We start from the raw sequence: 22626 nt of genomic DNA, 5'->3' as shown, positions 1-22626 counted from the left end.
TGAAAAAATATCAAATAAGTACGATAAGTATTAATTTAATACCTCTTTTTTATTAATAAATATTAGCACTTATATAAATTAATAAGACCATAATTAAAAAACAAGACTTAAAATAATAAACAAGAAATAATTAGTATACCCAAGTCTTGTTAATATTATTTTTAGGTAATTAGTAAGTTATCATCATCATTATTGGCCCACTACAGACTCTGGTCTCATAATGAGAAAGGTCTAGGCATTAGTCCACCACGCTTGGCGAGTGCCATCCCAAATGTAGATTAATAGATTTCACACGCCTTAAAGAACATTATGGAGATCTGTCAGGCACGATGTTCTCCTTTATCGGAAGGAAATCTTCATTTTGTTTTTTGTTGAGTGATATTTCATTGTTTCACTTAGTTGCCTCATTCAAAAAACAAACTTTAATTGGCAAGAAGCATTTTAACTCTTACAAATAAAAAAAGGTACAAAAAATTAACGTTTTAAAACAATCATACTAGTAATGGTTTACGATGTCCTTTAAACATGCGAAAGCTTTATAACATAAAGAGCGGAAGAATGAAGAGTCATATTATTTCAATAACTTATGCAATGAAAATACAGTCCTCTGCGAAATTACTTAAGTGCAAACTTGACTTGGCTTGCGGCTTGCGTAAATAAAAATCTGTTTTGTATAAAAGTGGGTGTGGCTTATGGGCACTCCAATTTTGTCGCTAGTCCCGGCCGCGGCCCGGACGATTCAGCCGGATACTGTTCACATCACATTTTTTTGTTTGCAACACCAAGTGCCTTAGTATTTGCCGAACCGTCGGGGAAACTGTATGTTTTTGATTTACGCGTAATTTTCTAAACGATTTATTTAATTTTTATTTTATATGGACAATGAATTGTGAAAGTTTGAGTTGTGAATTATAGTATAGTATACAAATATTCTATGGTGATTTTTTTGTGAGAAGTTGGTGAAATAAATTTCGGTGCATTGTTTTGGTTCCATTGAAGTCTAGTCTATTGATTTATCGTAAGCCAGTGACCTGTTTTTCGTATTTGTTATGTGAATCTCGTAAATAATTAATAGTAACCGTAGAGGGCAGTGTCCTTAACCGAAGAACTAATTAATGCGCTACTGCTACAGTCATGACTGCGGCGGAATATCTGTTATGATTAATGTAATATTGCAGTTTAATTTAACTGAATAGTTAGGATTTTTATTCGTTATGGTGTGTTGCCCACAATGATGACGCCTGTCGACGAAAAGAAAGATGAAAAGGTAATTTTCATAGTATAATATAAACTGTTTTAATTAACTATTGAATAATTTTAATTTTATAGATCTGAATTTGCTTGACTACTGTATTATTTAAAAGACCATTACAAGGTGAACCAATCGCAGGCTTTTCATATGCCTTTAACTCACTACAGCTACAGAAGATTTAAGAAAAATATCCCAGTATTCAAAACAATTTAATTCTCAACACATGCTGTGTTGAAGGACTTAAAATAAAATAATTATCGCCCCCAACTGAGAGCTGAGAGAGATTCTAAATTTGGATGGATATAAGTATGTATTAGTGACTTAGAACTAAAATTTAGATGCAAAATTGTAATTTTATGTGTTGGGAAAGAAATGTGCATAGAAACTGTCTTTTAGAACATTGCTCAATATAAGCTTATTGTTTTAGAAGATTTTTGTTGTTACAAAAGTGAGAATTGGTAGCTTGTGGGGGGTCAAGGGTACTATCTCTTTAAACTTATCTGATGGTAAGTAATGATGCAGTCTAAGATGGTAGAGTTTTATCCTGTGTCACCAAACAGATTATTATAGCATATTAAGTTCAGTGGTCAAAATATATATCTGTTGCCCACATTCTTTAACCGTGTTTATTATGATTTTTTACAAATCCCCTGGGAACCATATGGTTTTATAAAAAGGAGTCTATGTTACTCTCTGTGTTGTCAAATAACTCTGTGCCAAAAATCAAGTTTATTGGCTGTTAGGATAGGAAGGACAAACAAACAAAAACACATTAACATTTTTAATCCTAGTTATATAGAATTTCCTTCTTAAAGTAATAACTTCAAAAATAATAGTCTGCCAGCATACTACAACCCTGACTTTCGGTGTCCTAACAAGGGGTTATAATTATCGCCATCTAATGATGATGACAATAATTATAACCCCAGTCTCAGTTCTCAGTCTTTCAATATCCCACTGATTGGAGCAGGCTTCACTCACATGTGGGAGACAGAATATGCTGCACCAAGGCAGGTTGGCTAGCTTCAACAAATATGAGTGATATTTTAGTGATATTGACCAGAATCTGTTTATGTGTTGAGGCAAGTGGGTCTAGGGTGCAGATTTCCTAACACCAGACTTGTATTGCATATTTTTAAAAAAATAATTCAATACCTTAGAAATAGTTGCCCTAACCTCCCATTCATGAAACTTCATCCCCACTGTTTCTGAGAAGTTGACAATGATGAATGTAATCTTATGTTGTTGCTAGTTGGTAGGTAAAATCTATGGTTACAGCAAGTTTTAATGCTTTGTCCAGTATGTCAGTAAGGTAAAGAATATTAATCTCAAAAGCATAGAATTTTACAATACCACTTGACTACGATTTTCTTTGCTGATGTAGACATTCCCAAATTATTTTTAATGCTATTAATGAATTATGGTTCCAGCAAGACTGGAGAAGAAAAGAAATAATTTTTCACCTGTATATTTTTAAAAGAAACATGGTTATCGTTATCTCAATATGATAGTAAACAAGGAAATTTTTCTTGTTATCTCTCGTCTCAAGTTACATGAAGTTAGGCAACTCTTTATCTAATGTTATGTCATTAGTTATCTCTTATCGTTGACTAACTTAGCAACCGCTTTGAGTGTTTGTGTTCACATTTATTGTGTCATCCTTTTTACCAGACTAAGTATGTTTGTATGTCCTGTCATCTGTATATGTAATTTGAATTATGAATGTAAATTTAAAACTGTTGCTGTCAAATTATGTTAAGAAAAACTAAAAAATTAATTCAATATTCATTTGTTTCTAATAGGCATACTTCATAAGCTCATATCTGATTATAGACCAAAGACTGATCTCAGATAGACAAATAAGAAAAAAAGAACCATTCATAGGTTTTTGTAATGCAGATTCTCCCTTACCGTAAATTAAAAAATATAGATTTACTAGTTATCATATCTGTATACAAATGGCTAATTCGAATTTGACTGTACTTTTATAGGCGAGTGCTGGATACATTACATTTCTTTTATGTTATGCTGGACGTCCACACAAGTTAAATAAGTGGAAAATGGGGGGTTGAAGAAAAGAACATTGAATGATTTCAAAGAGACATTAGAAGCTAATTGTTTCTTATAGCACACACCTATCCAAACCAATGAGGTTGACACTCCCAAAGAAAGTGGTTTACTAAATCCAATTACTAATACTCTGAGTCCTAGGTTGAAATTTTTGTATTTAAACACTTTTTGAAGTTAGAGACGTAAATATCTGCAGTTAGCTTTAAGAGATCTTCTTAAAGGTACTCCTCGAATCAAACATAAAGTTTTATACAGGAAACTTCATAATTAATTGTATACTGTACTGTAAGTTGTGGACTTGTAAAACATATAACACTGCTGATTCAAAACAACAAATTAAATTGCTGAAAAATACTTTCTCCTGTGTAACTACCTTTTTTACGGAGGTCATAGTTACTACTTCACAATTAAATAGTAGCACCATTACAGCTCTCATTACAAAGCTATAATTACTTTGACACCTGTTGACTGTTTGCCTTCTGTGTTGTTCAAAGAAAAGTGTGTACAACCATTTTAGTCCTGCTGAAGCAAAACCAGAGCGCTTATGATTTTAATGACTGTTTGTTTTTTTGTTTGTATTTACATCAGCTGCAACCAATGTCACACTTTTAGGCACTATGATAAGGATATCTAAAGCTTTGACCCACCATGCTGGGTCTATGATAGATAGCAAATTATTAAAATTAAAATGTAATTTGAATAGTTTAACCGCCATTACAAAATTTGTTTTTGATACCTAGTTTGCACCGTTACACATTACCAGTTGACCAGTATACATTGTTTTTTACAAAAATTTATGCATCAGCAAAGTGTTAGTTATCCTACTATCCTACTGTCCTACTAATATTATAAATAAGAAAGTGTGGATGTTTGTTACTAAATCACGCAGAAACGGCTGAACGGATTTGGATGAAATTCAGCATAGATGTAGCATTTGACATGAAAGAACATAGGCTACCTTTAATCCGGATTCCTTAAGAACTTCCTGAGGGAAAATAGTTTTTTTTTTACGAGTTAAGCCGCGGGCAGACAGCTTTGAAATTTGGTATGCACGTCACCTTTACAGTGGCTTGCATACAAGGTATGCACAGGGTATCCAGTAGCGGGCAGATAATATAAAATGAAAAAATCTCCAGTACGAGTTATAAAAAACTTAAGGATATGCATTGTAAGAGTTCAAATAGTACCCGTGGTAGAAAAAAAATTGAGCGAAGCTTTAGACCCAATTCTGAAGTCCACGCAGACGAAGTCGCTGGCAGAAGCTGGCTGTCATAATAAACGTTAAAGCCTACTGAATCGTATTGGATTAGCGTGGTGGTTCTATGATGATGATGATGGTAATGACGAGAGCAGACGTTCGTGCCCGCACAGATGACGAATTAGTAAAATAAAGGTTGTAAGACTGTACGAAAGTCCTATGAATTTTAAATAAATAGAACAAAAAAGTAATATGTTCGGAAGTGAGTGTACAAGTACCTTTTCTACAAGTACCTACACGATGTTTGCTTCAACCTTTTAGCCTAGCCTTTTACCTTAACTACACCGAACGCTGTACGGTAGTTATACGAAGTGGAAATCCGAATCACAGTGAAAGCCTGAATGTAGGTTGAAATAAGAGGCAGACACTGAGCGATGGGAAACGCTAAAAGGAAGCGGCGACCTTTATTGACCCGATACTGAAGGACTGATAACCTGTTACAGGAGACCTAGTTTAAAACATTGTGTGTCTATTAAAATTAGCAATTCATTCGAGGGTAATTGTAGGTATATCTTTTTATAAAAAAATATCAGATGAAATCCTTAAGAGGTCTCTTTAAAGTTTATCTTCATATATATATTTCTTGTGTGCGTGTGTATGTCACTGAACTCCTCCTAAACGGGTGTACAGATTTGAATGAATTTTTCGTTATGCGTTTGGGTGGAACCCGGAATGGTTTAGATTCACAAATCAGCCCGACAGATGGCGCTGGGGTCCGCTAGTAGTTTATATAAAATGTAAGGTTATAGAAAAATCCTATTATAATATTAAGGAAGAACATGTATAATAAAAAAGCTTGGGTATGAATTGCTCTAACTTCATAGCTAAATATTAACGCGACTGTGAGATGGTGATAACAAAACCTGGCTAAGTTTGTTGTTGACTCTTCTTAGAACCCGCGTTTGGAACCCTCTTAGCTTTAGTTTTAAGTTAACTAATGCAGTTATCACCATCACCTAACATTAGTGGTAACATGTTAAATGTATGAACGCTTCATAAGTGCCTGTGATAAGGTTTAAATGAATAAAACACATTTGAATTTGAAATTACTAAGTATTTGGAAATACTTGGAATTTCGCGAAAACAAAATAGTAAATACCTAGTAGGTTTGTATAACCTACGTCGAAGCTTCAATATAAAATACATAAATAGATAGCTCATCGAAATATTGAGGGACGGGCATTAGGTACAGCTTTTTTTTTGCCCACGTGATGGTAAGTGCCCAAGTATACCATCGCCTATATAAACACTTAGAATTGTTAAGCCTCACGGGTCTGATGAAAGTTGTGATACTCTTAAATAGGTACATATTTTTTTCATTGTTATGAGCTGATGGTTTTAAATACGTACTCATTGACTCAATTTCAACATTTCACTTTCAGATCCGCACAGGCATGGTGCAAGTGTCGGATGGTAAATCACGGCCGAGGCCCGCCCGCCTGGTGCTCGCGATGGAGGCGGTGACAGTACAGCGCGAGGTGGTCATACCTCCCCAACCGCCGCGCGATAAGAGCGTGCCCCACGCTAGAGTAAGTTTTGTTTTACAAGTGAGCCCTTGACATTAATATGTGATTATAAATTAATAAATAAATATAATACACACACACATCAAATATATACAATACACACATCGCCACCTAGCCCCAATGTAAGCGTAGCTTGTGTTATGGGCACTAAGATGACTGATGAATATTTTTATGAATATAAATAAATACTTATATAAACACCCAGACACTGAAAAACATTCAGAATTATGGCGAAACCTAGGGAGGCCTATGCCAAATGGCAAGCTGATGTTACCGATGTCCAGAATTAACAAATAACTATTACATCATTACATTATACCTACTCCTTTTTATTTCCATTGGACCACCAATCAGCATTTGGCGAGCGTGGACTAAGGCCTTAACCCCTTTTCATTGTGGGAGGAGACCCGTGCTCTGTAGTGGGCCGGCAAAGGGCTTATGTGATGATGATGATGATGTACAGCTAAATATATATATTTATAGCAATCTGACAACATCTGTACATGCAACATCTGTACATGCAACATCTGTACATACACTATAATTCTATTTAACTTCATATAAAAAGAAAAAACCTACCTAAATCTGTAATGTAATTCAACATACCACCCGCTCCCAACTTACTCTGCATCATTTTATCAGTAGATTGGCGCAGTTTGCAGCGACCCTGCTTTCGGAGTACAAGGCCGTGGGTTCGATTCCCACAACTGGAAAATCTTGGTGTGATGAACATGAATTTTTTCTAGTGTGGGTGTTTATATATTATGTATATTATAAGCATTTATTGATATTATTCATAAAAATATTCATCAGTCATCTCAGTAGATTCCCATAACAGCTACGCTTACTTTGTTATTGACAATAAAACAATAAAATATTGACAATACACGCATCGCAATCTAGCCCAGATTGCGATGCGTGTATTGTCGTATAATTTATATGTATTTTTATTTAAAAAATAAATAAAACATTCGCTTAATAATTTGTCACGGGTGAAATAAAAATTACGGAAGACGAGTGCTGGCAGCTCCTTGACAATATGTTTTAATAATACTATATGAAGATATATTCTAGTTAAGTTCAGACATCGTGCTTTTAAGTAATGAGAACGTCCCAAAAGGCGACATTCCATCAGAGTTATGCGAGAGTGTTCCTATTAGGATTCCTTCATTTTCGTTATGAAAACAGGTCCAGTTAAGCTAACTTTCGTATGCTTAGTGAAGCTCCAAATCATCGTCATTCTCAGAATATTAACTGCCCTGCAATGCTGGACACAAGCCTTTTTTTTAAGGAGAGTTATAGAGTTTTAAGCCTCCAAGAAGCTTCAATGTGGTTTAATTATTAGGTAATTCGATGAACTTTAAGTAAGAAAAATTAAGTAATTTGATGACCGTTTGAGATTACGGTTCATATCATCCTAGATGGTATGAAATCTGTCTGTCATATCCGTGCCTCGTTGATGTGAATAGCAGCTCCCCCTAGCACCTGTCTCGCATGTCTCGTTAGCTCCGCTCCGCCTTAAAGATAGGCGTTCTCGCACCTTTTACAATTCGACTGTTAGAAAGTTGGTATTCTGTAGAGTATTGACACTGCTTAAAAAGCAAATTTTCTTAGACTCGAAGTATCGAGTAATTTCAGGAGCGAATGTTCTAATTAACTAGTCAAAATGTGGGTGGTCTCGGATTGAGTATTATGGGTGGCTCTGAACACAAGCCCTCCATACTCATATCGAAGATATACAAGGACACTGCTTAAAAGCAAATTTTCTTAGACTGCTTCTATTCATTTCAGGAGCGAATGGTCCAATTAACTCGTCAAAAAGTGGGTGGTCTCGGATTGAGTATAAAGGGTGGCTCTGAACACAAGCTTCCCATCCTCATATCGAAGATATACAAGGACCAAGCGGCTGACCAGACCGGGCAGCTGTTTGTCGGAGACGCAGTTATTAAAGGTAAGTTAGCTCATTTAGTTTGGCATTAGCTGGCAGGTAGTTAAGGACATAAAAATAATTAATGAAATTAATAAAGCACGTAATCTGCGACGTCACGGGCTCATGAAGCCGTACAAGTGGCGAGTGAAGGCAATAAACGTCATTATGTACCCGTTCGCGTTTACCGATGTTTTATACACATGATACAGTTTAATTCCTTTCACGTGCTTTAATTAAATTTGCCGATTACGCTCGACGCCGCCTTCCGAAGTAGCACGCTAGCAGCCGAGCACTTTTATAGGCCAGAAGGAACTAACATTATTTTTAAATAAAAGTGGGTTTCGGACCGAATATTACGAAAACATACTGCGACCACTTTCCTGTTTCTGCATTTCAACCTTAACCTCTGCTTGTACAAAAGAACACTAAGATCGAATCAATAAAGACGTCTATTTGATCGATCTATCTTATGAGCCCTGATAAAACACACCTGTTGAATGTTTTCGTGGGAGTCTAATAGTTTTGCATTTGTTTTAGGGGTGCTCCTTTCTAAATATTATTTTGTTAATATTTAGAAAGGAGCACCCAGGACCAGACCAGAGAAAATACAGAAATTATAAATTTCCAAAACGCCCTTAGAATCGCGACCCTATTGTTGCTGCGACTTGTTGATACAATGTCCTTGGTTTTTCAAGTTATTGACACCCGTTATTGACGTTTCAGTTAACGGCGAGTACATAACAGCCTGCAAGCACGACGACGCAGTCAACATCCTCCGGAACGCCGGCGACATCGTGGTTTTAACTGTTAAGCACTATCGAGCCGCCACGCCCTTTCTGCAGAAGCAAGGTAGGGTGCACTTTATTATGCCATCATAATTCTATTAACCCATAACCTGCCCACTGCACGGGTCTCCTCCCACAGTGAGAAGGGGTCAAGGCTGTCCTTGGCCAAGGGCTTTTTTTCCTTCACCGTTGAAGCAAGTGATATTTGAATTGCTTTGATATATTGGAGATGTCTCTGAAAAAGTTCAAAGTTTGTATTAAACTTAAACTTATAGAAAAGTCCTATTATTGTATTAAGGACTACTTCAACGATAAAAATGCTTGGGTGTAAATTATTGCTCTAACCAGGTTGCTTCTTTAATAGTTTTTAAAGGACAATGTGAGATGGTGATAACAAAAAAAAAACAGGCTAAGTTTGTTGTGGACTTCTTCTTAGACCAGGGCGCGTTTGGAACCCTCGTAGCTTTAGTTTTAAGTTGACGAATTTATTTATCGCCACTCCTATGTCATATTTTACATGTAATGTACGTATCGAAAGTGCCATCTATGTGCCTGTTTGAATAAAGAGATATTTGACTTTGCTTAAAACGCAAGTTAGAGCTGGGATTCGAACTCTACCACCCCGATAGTGAAACCGAAGTCCTATCCACTAGGCTAACGCCATTTTGCTATCGCTATTAATCAAGTAATTTGTTTTATTTCAATGAAATTTCTAACCTTAATATCATAATCTATATATTAATATGTGAAGCCAAAATTTTTGGACGGAGGAGTATGAAATTTCTCACACTTAAAGAAGGAGTGCAACACTAGTATGCTTAAATGTGTCTTCTTTCAAAGTAATTGTTCGATAAATAATAAATAAATATACTACGACAATACATACATCGCCATCTAGCCCCAAAGTAAGCGTAGCTTGTGTTATGGATGCTGAGATGACTGATGATATTTTTATGAACAATATACATAAATACTTATAATATAAACAGCCAGACACTGAAAAACATTCATACTCATTTCACGAACTTTTCCAGTAGTGGGAATCGAACCAACAGCTTTGGATTCATAAAGCAGGGTCGCTGCAAACTGCGCCAATCGGCCGTCAATGTTTTTGATAAAATGTGATATTTTCATATGTTTGAGAGAATGTTCTTTTGTCAGCGGACGCAGCCTCCGATACTGACAGCAGTACGGGCGACGAGCACCCCTCGCTGCACAACAAGGTGGATGCCAACTGCAACTCCGAGCGGCCGGCCGACACCAATGGAGGGTGGCAGGTCAGTCACACACCGTAGTACACAAACACAACATAACATACACAAAAACAAACTTAAAAACGGGTATACCCGGGTAACCCGGCTACCCGGTATTGTTGTGGGCTTCTTAGACCACGACACAACAATCGCTTGGAACTCTCGTAGCTTTAGTTTAATACGGTTATCGCCATCATCTCACTATCGTGTGCACATTCCTCATGCCTCATAATGTATGCGTCATCTGTGCCATCTATGGGACTACTTGAATAAAGATATTTTTGACATTTTTTTAAAATTTTTCCTTCTGGTTTTACACGGATGTTTTTTGATATTGATCATACTGCTTATCGTCTAGTACACTGACGTAGTAAGCAATGGACTTCGGGTCAGCACTCAAAAATGTCCGAACTGAATGGGTATTAAAATGCAAAAACGGTATGAATCTCTAATCAGTCTTTATTTGTTCAGACAGATTACACGTACAAAATGGCGTACTGGTAAAAACATCAATATGAAAAGATGATTTTTTATTGGAGCATAATTAATCGAGCACTCACAATTCTCAATGTTTAAATTTTGTTATTGTTAGAAAAATAATAATAGCAAATATAAAAGGAATCGGCTAAAGATTATGGTTGGAAATTAAAATTATTCCTGCCTATCGAGTATAGTAAAAATTATATAAATCAACACCAATCTTATTTTGGAAATTGAAAAATGGAATATACTTATCAAATTAGTGTATTGACGTCGGTCTCGTTGTATCTACGAGGTTAGAATGATACCAAACCGTTTGAAGAGGGTCAAAATCCTTCGGAGTCGGTTACGAACACACGCACAGACATAGGGTGGGAGTAACGCTGGCGCGCCTGTCGCAGAGCGCGTGGGGCTCGGCCGAGGAGGGCAGCCGGCCCGGCAGCGCGGCGGGCTCGGCGCGCGGCTCGCGCCCCGCCTCCGCCGCCTCCGCCGCGTCCGAGCGCGCGCCCGACGGCTGCAAGGAGTGGGTCGACGTCGTCTCCGGTGAGTCTCTCGGACCCGTTCCCGCGCGTGCTGGAGCCAGCTGTATGTGAGTGGTAGCACTGTATTGATCGTCATCATCACCTCAACCAATCCGCTCTCTCTCATCTTGTCCTAATCCAAAGGTTGCCTGGCAGAGATCGCTACTTAGCGATAAAGGCCGCCTTTTGTATTCTACTTCTGTCTTTGTATTTCTTTTGTTTTATTATTTTCCTAACTTCATTGTGGGTGTACAAATAAAGAGTTAAATAATAACCAATGGACGACCACTGCTGGACATAGGTCTTTTGTAGGGAGTTCCACAATACCCGGTCCCGGGCCGCTCGCCTGATGTCATCTGTCCACCTCGTTGGGGGCCGCCGCGTTTCCTGGTACTGGGTCGCCATTCCAACACCTTAAGACCCCAACGTCCATCGGTTCTCCGAGCTATGTGCCCCGCCCATTGTCACTTCAGTTTCCGTAGAGATACTCCTAACATAACTCTATCAATCGCCCGCTGAATGAATGACTCTGAGCCGTCTTATGAGGCCCATAGTTAGCGACCATGTCTCTGATCCGTAAGTCATCACTGTATTGATAGATTCGTTAACTGTAGAAATACTAGGTAACGCAGTTCACAAAGGTTATCCGACTAATCCGGCTCGAAGGACCATATGGTGGAGCCAGTACCCTACATAGGTTCCAGGGAGCTCTGGCTGTCCAAATAATAGTAGCACTAGTAATAGATTCGTTTATTGTAGAAATACTAGGCAACGCAGTTCACAAAGGTTATCCGCCAAATATAAGTCATTAAGGTATAAATTTAAAGATGTTAAAACTATGACGGTCATAGTCACTACTTGTTTGAAAATTTTATTTATGTCCATAAAAATATAACAAAATTTAAAAACAAATGGACCGTAACAATATAAATATTAGAAGCAAAAATAAACTCGTGTAGTTTACTGGGCTACATAAAATTGCCAATTCATTTAAAGGCAATTGTATATAATTTTATAACAAATTACCAAATTAAATCTTTGAGATATCTCTCAATAAGTTCAAAGTCTATATAAAACGTGAGCTTACAGAAAAATCCTACTATATCTTTAAGGATTACTTAAAGGATAAAAAAGCTAGGGTGTGAATTGCTCTAACTTCATAGCTTAATATAAATTTACTGTGAGATAGTGATAACAAAAAAAAAATACCCAGCTATGTTTGTTGTGGGCTCTTCTTAGAGCAGGGCGCGTTTGGAACCCTCGTAGCTTTGGGTTTAAGTTGGCGAACGTAGTTATCACCATCCCCTTACAATTATTTAAACATATTTATGAACGCTTATTATATTTAAGTACACAGCTTATACGTCTCCGTTGCAATTGGGAGCCGTCCGAGTTAACTCGAGATGTTGATTCCCAAAACCGCACAAAACTGATAACGCACATCATTCCTCGGCTGGATGTGAGAGGTGTCTGGCTTTGGATTGAGTCTGTTTGGAACACTCCAGTTACCTAGATCTCTCTAATAGCAGTTAACCGCAACTATGCTATAACGACACTGCCTTGTGCGTTACGCTGACATATCAACAAATCGCATACTAATTGTGATCGAAATTTTGAGTTAAGATTGCTAAACTCCCGCAGCACTTTCTTAATAAAACTTATTTGTTTCAGTACCTCTTATGATGGGTTACGTAACGCGGTACGTGTTCGGTACAGACAAGTTAAGGCCGGGCGCCTTCGAGGTAACAATATTTTTTATTATTTAAGTGTGGGTTGATATTAAATACTTCGACTTGGAAATTAATAATATGATCTTGTCTCGGAATCTATAAACCTGTTTTTTTAATATACATGCTATATATATATATATATATAACGCGATATAAACGCTATCTTAATATTAATATTATAGGAATATCAGGACAATGCTTGTAGCGTGTAAAGATGTTCCATGCTTAAATGTAGCGTTTTGTGATTGGCTATTATATTTTCGATTCTACTAAAAATTCTACGTTGGTCACTTTTGGTACGTTCCACTGGATCTAATTTGGCATTATAATGTTGTATGCTTCATAATTATACAACGCGTCGGAATCGTTTGTGCACGTCAATATCAATCGTTGTATCAAAGTAAAGTGGACCTAATGTCACTTGTTTTAGAGTGGCAAATCCCGTTCTTCTGTTTTTGTTTTACACATTTTCAGTTGTAAGCCAGTAGGCAAATTTGAGCTTTAATGCTATGTAATTAAAATCCATTTTTACCAGAGTTTTAAATATTTCCATACTGGAAAATTCCTCGATTTCGCAGCGAGCAATATATATAGTATTTATTTGCTTGAATATGTGTCTAAAATGTAATTCATAGACTTTTGTTTGTTTAAACAAATTCTACCATTTCGGCATGCAAATATTAGAAATAAGTTTGGCAGTAAAACTATACAGTTTGATCCCTTATGCTGTATAGTTTTGAATTACATTTAAGTAGTGGCGTGCATAGAGGGTATGCACAGGCTATGCAGATGATATAAAATGAAGAAAATTTCCAGTTAAGTGTTAAAAAAAGGATACGCATTGTGAAAGTTATAAAAAGCCTACCCTTAAGTATTCATAGCTAATACTGGAGATTTTCTTCGTTTTATACCCTGTGCCAGTTGCGTGCATAGGGGGTATGCACAAAGTATACAGATGATATAGAATGAAAAAAATCTCCAGTACGAGTTATAAAAAACTTAACGATAGGCATTGTTAGGCTTATAAAAAGTCTATAACTCGTACTGGATATTTTCATCATTTTGTATTTTAAAATTTTAAAGCATTGTTAAAATCTCTCTATTTCTATAAAAGAGAACGTGTGTGGGTATGTTGCGTATAGGCTCCGTAACGGCTGGACCGATTTCAATGAAACTTTGAGGGAATCTCCGGATTGACCTGGCGAGTAACCCTGTGAAGTTTAGTGACGATCGGAGTACTCCTATTTTTGAACTGTCAAATACAGCTTTTATTTACTATGATGATATTCTATTGTTGGGTGTACATGGGTGTGGGGTGGGATAATGATCTTTACCCGCTCGAGAAGAGAATAAAAGTACGTAGAGAAATAAATGATTTAATATATGAGGTTTAAATTAAAAATTTAATGATGTAAGTTTATTGTTTGAATACAATAAAGCAAAATCTAGCCCGGCGAAGCGGGCTGGGTACGCTAGTTTGTTATAAACGCGCCACTTTTACCACAAGAAGCTGTTATTAGTTTAAGCTGCTAGTTTCATGTTTATATTAAGTGAAACTGTTGCTTCGAACGTAAACGCCGTGGGCAGTGCGAGTGGCAAGTTCCCGTGTGCGCAGGTGCGCGGCGCGCGGCCGCAGCTGTCGACGGGCGTGGTGCACGTGGACGAGCCCGCCGCGCTGTCGCACTGGCTCAAGAGCATCTCCGACAACATCATGGGCCTCACCAACCTGCAGGTGCCGAGCCCCTTTACCAACCCACACGGCACGGGTCTCCTCCACAATCGGGGTGTAGGCCGTCCACACGCTGGCCTACGTGATATACTTACATATTCATCATCATCATCATGACAACCAATCGACGTCCACTACTGGACAAAGGCCTTTTGTAGGGAGTTCCACAATACCCGGTCCCGGGCCGCTTGCCTCCAGCGGCTCCCAGCGACTCGCCTGATGTCATCTGTCCACCTCGTTGGCGGCCGACCTACGCTGCGTTTACCGGTGCGGGGTTGCCATTTCAGCACCTTAAGACCCCAACGTCCATCGGTTCTCCGAGCTATGCGCCCTGCCCATTGCCACTTCAGATTCGAGACTCGCTGAGCTACGTCGGTAACTCTAGTTCTACTGCGGATCTCCTCGTTTCTGATTTTATCACGTAGAGATACTCCTAGCATAGCTCTCTCCATCTCTCTCTCGTTGAGAACCTCCTTTTTATGAGGCCCATAGTTAGCGGCCATGTCTCAGTTCCGTAAGTCATCACTTACATATCATTTATTTTTATATCATTTATTGATACACTTCTACACATCTACACTTTCCATCAGGTGTGATTAACACAATCACACCTGATGGAAAGTGTAGATGTAAACACTAGTTTATTATAGTTAAAAAAAAAGATTTTAACTTTTTTTTTAATTCTTAACTTGAAAAAAAAAACACTATTAATGCCCAAGCAACCGGTGGTCAGAGCTCCCGAGTGAGGGAATACATGCCATTTCAATCATTTCACTTCACTGCATTCTGTATCCGACCCTTGTTCCAATAACCAAGCGAAAAATCCTTAAGATGTTGGTCGAAGCTTTTCGCGAGAAGACCACGTACATATAATTATTGTATAACGTGTAACAGAATTACGATATAATATTTAAGGATGATTAAGTATATTTCATAAAGGATCGCCATGTACGAATAATAAATCATAATATGCCCAGGAAATAAAAAGGAAACATAAATTGCTACATTTGGGTTACATTATTGTTGATTTTCTAATAAAAGCACGAACGCACAATAAAACACACAAAAAAAAAATTTTCAAATCGGTTCTGGCGTCTTCGAGTAATCGGGTAACATACATAAAAAAAAGATTCCGACGAATTGAGAACCTCCTTTTTGAAGTCGCTTAAAAAGAAGCATCTCTATTTTTCCATACAGACGACAACGAATTCAAAACATTTTAAGGGTTTCCTTACGAAAATTTAAGATAAAAGACCGACACGTGCATAGTACCGTACGTACCTAATAAAGTGACAGGAGTCTCTTGATTTTAATTTTGCATGTGATGTAAGGGTTGGATCTGATTTCTTTCAGTAAAAATGATAGCAGTGGCTTACTCAAAAACTATTAGGTTTTCGGTTTCGCAGATAAGTCTCAGAAAAAGTGCATAATGTACCTCTAAAGCTTCTGAAGTATTATTTAGGTTTTCATTTACACATTGTGTAAATATATATAATTATTAATATATATAATTATTAATATATATACAGTGAGAGTTCTCCATAGTGTGAAGTCTACCAATCCACACTTGGCCAGCGTGTTGGACTAAAGCCCAAACCCTTCTTATTCTAAAAGATCTGAAGAAAGAGATCTGTTACCTGTAGTGGGCCGGTAAGAGATTGATTAATCATTAATATCATACTTATCATAAATATACAAATAACTTTTTAACATAGCAAATTAATCAGTTTTAATATTCCTGAATATTTTCTTTATTCCTGTAAGAGTTTTTTCTTATTAATGGGTCGCGATGCGTTGCGCAAACGCGGCATATCATATAATTTAAATGACATCCAACATTAAAGCGTTGCATGATTTCAACGATGGCGTGGCGTGCGTTGATATGTTGCGTCGACGAAACCCAACGCACTAGTTGAGGCATCGCCCTTTTTACATAAAATAGAAATTGTGGAACAAGTATAACGTACATGGGTATAGATAGAAACTTTCTAAACACATGTAGATGAAATGTAACTGAATTTCGAATATAGACAATTTATATTGCCGACGATGTAACTTTAATACCATTTTTAAATCGGCTACCTAGTATATCCACTAACTATAACAGCAGTAACTCTGTGGAAAAACAGAAAATTTCTAAGAATAATCTTTGTTAAAATCGCAAGGCATCGACGTTGACTTCTATAACAAAATAGCTAGATATCGATGTCGATTCCTTATTGCCTGCACGTGCGTCCGTGACTGCACGTGCGTTCATGGCTGCACGTGCGTCCATGGGCTCACGCACAGCCAGTGACCCCGCTGTGACGCCGCGCTGGGCGCAGATGAAGCTGTTCAACCGGCACCTGGCGGGCGGCGAGCGCATCGAGTACATGGGCTGGGTGCACGAGGGACTGGTGTCGGGCGCGCAGCCGTGGCAGACCTACCGGCCGCGCTTCCTCGTGCTCAAGGGCACCGACGTCATGCTGTTCGACGTGCCGCCGGTGCGTATACTGCGGCTAGTGTTTGTAGGCTTGATGGTGCTGTTGATCTATGAACGTAATCGACGGCTCAACTTTTTATCGAAGATGGGCTCATCTCGGATAAAAAGTTGACTTGTAAATAACGTGGTATAACATCGGAGTAACTATCTGTCGTTATACAACGTTTATTTTTAACAACACAATTCTTGGTGTAAATAATAATTATTATTTTACTGGCCAAGTACAATTTACACAGACAAAATAGTATATAATATTAAGACTTAAATCTAACAAGAGGAAAGCAGAAATTACAGTTCAGCGAGTCTCTGGTGACTCTAATGGTACATTGCTTATTTAAATTCTTCTCGATAGAATCTGGTTTCTGAACCACTGGTGGTGACTTGACGTTGCAAAAGTGAATATTTATGGTTGTGAAATGGTCATTATTTGACGGCCGACTGGCGCAGTGGGCAGCGACTCTGCTCTCTGAGTCCAAGGCCGAGGGTTCGATTCCCACAACTGAAACGTTTGTGTGATGAACACGGGTGTTTGTATTTTGTAAGTGTTTATTATTCATAAAAATATTCATCATTCATCTCGGTACCCGTAGCACAAGCTACGCTTACTGGGGCTAGATGGCGATCGTAGTATGTTGATTCCCGTCGCGGCGTTCTCCCCGCAGACGAGCCTGGCCGAGCTGGGCAAGTGTCCGGAGACGCTGAAGGTGTACCAGAGCATGTTCCGCACGGTGAAGGAGAGCGAGACGGTGGACTGGCGCCAGCACTGCTTCCTGGTGCAGAGCAGCTGCAGCCTCCCGGCGGCCGCGGCGCCGCGCTACTTCAGCGCCGACACGCGCCACGAGCTGCTGCGCCTCGAGGCCGCCTGGACCAACACCGTCGTCAGCTGCGTCGTGCGCCTCGGGGTGAGCGCCCAGCGGCCGACGCGCTGTATTCATCTCGACTTGTGCGGTTGCCGAGCTCCATTGTCTTTGAAATCCAATTATCTGCTTTAATATCAAACAACTCGCACTATTTCGGATTAAAATGGAACAATAGTTTTCTATACACTCACTCTGTCAAACGTTGCGATCCTGGAACATGGCTTTATCTCCAATTTCTTTATAAAATCTATGTGTAATCTATGGATTTGTTTTTATGCAACGTTGATGTTGTCGAACAAAGTCTATTTAATTTTTAATAAGATAAATAAATTATAAATTGATTTAAAATATTCTAAAACTTAATTTCTGCCAAATAACTTTGATGAAATATTATTGGCAATAATTGCCTCCATTTTTTTACTATATATCGACATCGTCTATTCTGCAAATTAAGCAAAACTAATGCAAACTTTCACTATTGCTAGAACAGCATAGCCATACTTCACCAATTCAATAAAAACATTTAAAATTTTTATCGTCTTAAACTTAAACATAAAGCAACATAAATTCAACAAACTTATCTACGTTATCAACTCACACATATAGTCACCCGCCCATGCTAGCCTGTAGATAGATATAGCACTAAGTACTTAATTAAACGTGCCATCAGAAGATTTGTGATTTGACTAATTTCCAAGCGTAAAATCTTGCAGCAACGCCTAATTTTTTTATGTCGAAATGTAGCAATGCACCCCTAGAACAACACACTCACAAAACCTCATCACGTATGCGTCACTGTGAATGAACGACACTCTTTCTTTTCGTAGTTACCGTTTTGAAATACCGATTATATCCCCTGTCAGTGGATATTATCGTTCTCCCCTACCTGTGCTAGGAGGCAAAGCGCGAATGCGCCAAATTAGACCTTTATAGCCCATTTTTTGTGGCGATTGGCCCAAGTGGCGATTTGGGCACTATTGCAAGTATACAATAATCTTATATCTCCGTTCGTCTTCGTCTGCGGAAGTTGTTAGTGTCGGAATACAGCGACGACCGCCGCAAACGTTGGTCGAGCTGCGAGTACGGGCGGACGGCCGCGCGATACGCTGACGTAGTTAACCTGAAACCAAGCAGTATTCCTAAACAATCTGCCCAGCGTGGGGATTATGGGCAAACCCTGTGACTGTTATATGGCTATTCATAATAATAATGGAGCACTTACTAATAAAAAATGCGAAAGTGCCCTATAAACTTGAATTTTGGCATAAAGTTAGTTTAAAGGTCGGCGGATTCCCATGGGATTTGTAAAAACCGTAATGAACGTGGACGACGACGTGGACACGGTCAAAAGCTAGTTTACTTAAAATTTTACTGTAAAAATAAATAATAAATAATTTTATCGTCAATTTGTGAAAGTAGTGACGGGACACCTCTTTGACAAAGAGCAAATTCTTTATATAAAAAAAAGTTACCAAGTTTTTATACCATATTCTCCTTCATCTTAGAAGTTTTGTTCGAAGACCTCTGTAACACAACGGTCTGCGCTGTCGCCTCGTGACCGAGAGATCTTACAAGCAGTTTTGATTTCTGGCTATTATTTTGCTTTGTGATCATTTTACCGGTAAAAGCTGTAACTACGCAAATGAACATTTATCTGTAACGTTTTTGCAAGACTGTTCATTTGCGTAGTTACAGCTTTTACCATACCATATGGTTATAACCATACTCACAAAACCATATCAAGTAAAAACAACATCCGGGCAAATATCAAAACCCTTAAAAACGTTTTGAATGTAATCTCTTAATGTGATTTATTTTATTTGCCTATATTGTTTTACATCATATCTGCATGATTTGCTGGCAGCGGATAGTGTAACTGCTTTTTTATGTATGTAAGAAGTTGACTAGAAAAATACATATAGACAATGCATTACATATAGACAAACGATTGGCTGCAATAAAACCTAAACAGTAAGAGTTTATGCTGATAAAGCACGCTTGTTTAATAGATTGTCTTTTTATGTTTTGAAGTTGTAAATACTCCTTGCATTTAAAATATGCTTTGTTTGAAATGAGCTCAGTAAGAAGCTCAGTAATCCATCAATAGCCTATGATAGTCCAAAAAAAGACTGCCAAAAGGAGCGTTTGCCCATAATCAACACGCTCGGCTGAATGGTTGGTGATCGCAGTAGATGGTACAAGTAGCACAGATGACGCTGCTGTACATATGTACTCTGTTTAAATTTATAATCTATCTCTGTCCCAATTAACACCGATATCCGCGCGTTTCTGGCTTAATTCAGTAGCAAACATTTATCCAAACTTTCGCATAAGTATGAGTATCTACAAGATTATAGAACATTTTTATTATGTCTGTTATCAATACTGGTTGAATCGGCAACATGTTAGTAAGGAGTTGAAGTGTCGGGTCCCAGTAACAATTCTTGTTGTTTTTGATAGAAAAAAACGTTCACGGTGGTGCACATGGGCCGAGCGGCGGGCTTGACCTTGGACTGGTCATCGGGGTTCTCGCTAAGCGAGGGAACGCCGGGCGCGCCGCCCGTGTGGTCTTACAGGTGGGTGACTCAGTAGCTGGGTGTCGGCGAAGTGGAGTGCGGCGGGGTGACCTTGACATAGTAATGTCATATACAACACAAAAAGTTTCCAATAGTAAAAATCGCGAAAAATTAAGAAATAGACAAAAAAAAATTATTGACTACGTTTTGTAGATTGATCAATGACGATGACTGTCAAATCCAAATTCCGAGTCCCTAGTGAGAGATTTTCTACTTATTCGATCGCGTGGGAGTTTAATTTGATATGTGTGGAATCGAAAGCGCGCCATCTTGTTTTAATACTGGTAAAGTAGTAACGCTAATCCTATTTCATACAAATCGAAAGAGCATTAATACAACTTCCCCAGAAGCAATGTAAATTAAAGAGGTTACGCCGTGCCTTTATTCGAGCGTCTTTTCGCTGTTTTTTGCTTTCGAGTGGATTTATATATTTCTTATGAGTAACGAAACTTTTCGTTTAATTTCGTAGATTTTCGCAACTTCGAGGATCGAGTGACGACGGAAAATCAAAGTTGAAACTACACTTTCAAGATACGGAGACTAAAGTTATTGAAACTAAGGTAAGGGACATAATTACACCTGTTTTTAGGTAAATGAACCGTTAACACTATCTATAGCCTCTGCAACTATACCGGGTGGGACTGATATCCGAAAGGTGTAAGAATCCTAACCAGTTTACTATCATCCATCATCCAGTACCATCTTTTAAGCTTTATCATTACTATCCAGCCATTACCGGCCCAGTGCAGGACTCTGATCAGTTCTCAAACTGAGACGGGTCAAGTGCTGCTCAAGTCAAAGCAAGCTGGTCAAGTGTAGATTGGTAGACTTCATATGCCTGATAGAACACTATGGAGAAGCTCTCCTCACGTTATTTTCCTTCACCGTTAAAGCAAATGATATTTTATTTCTTTATCGAACTCTGTCTCCTCGGAAGTTTTTTTTTGTGGGGTTTTAGCTTTCTAGAACACAGTGCAATCGGAACCTATCACCATTCGCTATCATCTCACTAAATGGCAGTAAATATGTACTCATCAAAACGACCTTGCTCTGTTTGAATAGAGATTAGACTTTGATTGTATTATTTTATTTAAGAAATATGTCTCAATTTTTAGCAGCAAATATGACTATGATTGTCGTTTGTTTCAGGAATTGGAATGTCAAATCCTGCAGAGTCTGTTATTCTGTATGCACGCCTTCCTCACCGCCAAGGTAGCGTCCGTCGACCCGGCGTTTCTCGCCTCCATACAGCAGGCCAACTGATTTGCGGTATAAGACTCATTTACTACTCTTCGTGGATTATGTAAAGAATTTGCAAAGAATTTGAAATTCCTTGTATTCCATTTAAAACTCTATGGATTGGATAAGGACGACGTTTACTTATCCTTGTAAAAGTGCTCGAGTATGCTCTCGCAATTTGTTGTTTTGTCTAAGCTAGAATAGCTTATGAGACCTGTAAATTGTGTCTATACAAAGGTAATTTGGCAAGGGGTTACTGGCACACCGCCCACGAAGTTTCACTAAGGTTCGATTAAGTTTCTATAAAAAGTAAACTAGAAAAACAACCCTACTTAGAAAATAAACGAGCGCCATAATGACGAAATATGGCTTACTAAAATACTAAGTGAATGAATAAAATTTAATAGAACATGAATACGTGTTCTAACCCGTATATAATGCCGACTCGTAATGACTTGTCATCACAAGAGTGTATGATTGTGTGTGTGTGTGTGAATTATTATCTCAATATTATTACCTTAATCTTTTTTCTTTTATTGTAATACAAGATGCTATGGTTGTAACTGCGTAATTTTTTAGTGGAAGTCTGTACAGTTATTTCGTTGAAAAGTTTTATGAAACAAAAGTTTTTCATTGTCATTAATTATCAAGAAAACTGTAACATACCTTCGTAACTTTATCCCCTTTCCGACTAAATATAATACAATATGTCTTCAAGCTTAGTGATTTGGCACGTTTGGCATGTGGCTTTCGCAATTACCGTATGCCAAATGATGCACTTTTGCCAGCGCTTTAAATTGAATTAGTTTTTACTAACAGCGCTTATACAATCGTGAGTCCGACGATTATTCGTTTAGATTGATTATTTAGAAAAGGGAATCTATTTACACGGCATTCGTCACAGAATTGACGTCACAAAACGCATTTGGTCGCTT

At 38.1% G+C, this 22626-nt stretch overlaps 1 protein-coding gene across 1 annotated transcript; it reads left to right on the top strand.

Moving 5' to 3' along the window:
* Positions 1–738: 738 nt before the first annotated feature.
* Positions 739–21772, top strand: LOC120629042 (gamma-1-syntrophin). The gene is made up of 13 exons (XM_039897785.1): positions 739–1267; positions 5963–6109; positions 7898–8057; positions 8760–8885; positions 9983–10098; positions 10956–11097; positions 12747–12817; positions 14421–14537; positions 16859–17017; positions 17679–17918; positions 20337–20452; positions 20922–21012; positions 21602–21772. Exons 1-13 carry the CDS (start codon positions 1232–1234, stop codon positions 21713–21715), a joined length of 1635 nt encoding a protein of 544 aa, XP_039753719.1. The 5' UTR covers positions 739–1231; the 3' UTR covers positions 21716–21772.
* Positions 21773–22626: the final 854 nt, after the last annotated feature.

This window comes from Pararge aegeria, chromosome 2 (genome assembly GCF_905163445.1).
Source record: "Pararge aegeria chromosome 2, ilParAegt1.1, whole genome shotgun sequence".
Classification (NCBI taxonomy): domain Eukaryota; kingdom Metazoa; phylum Arthropoda; class Insecta; order Lepidoptera; family Nymphalidae; genus Pararge; species Pararge aegeria.
The sequence above is the reverse complement of the archived record's forward strand: the minus strand, read 5'-3'. Positions and strand labels throughout refer to the sequence as shown.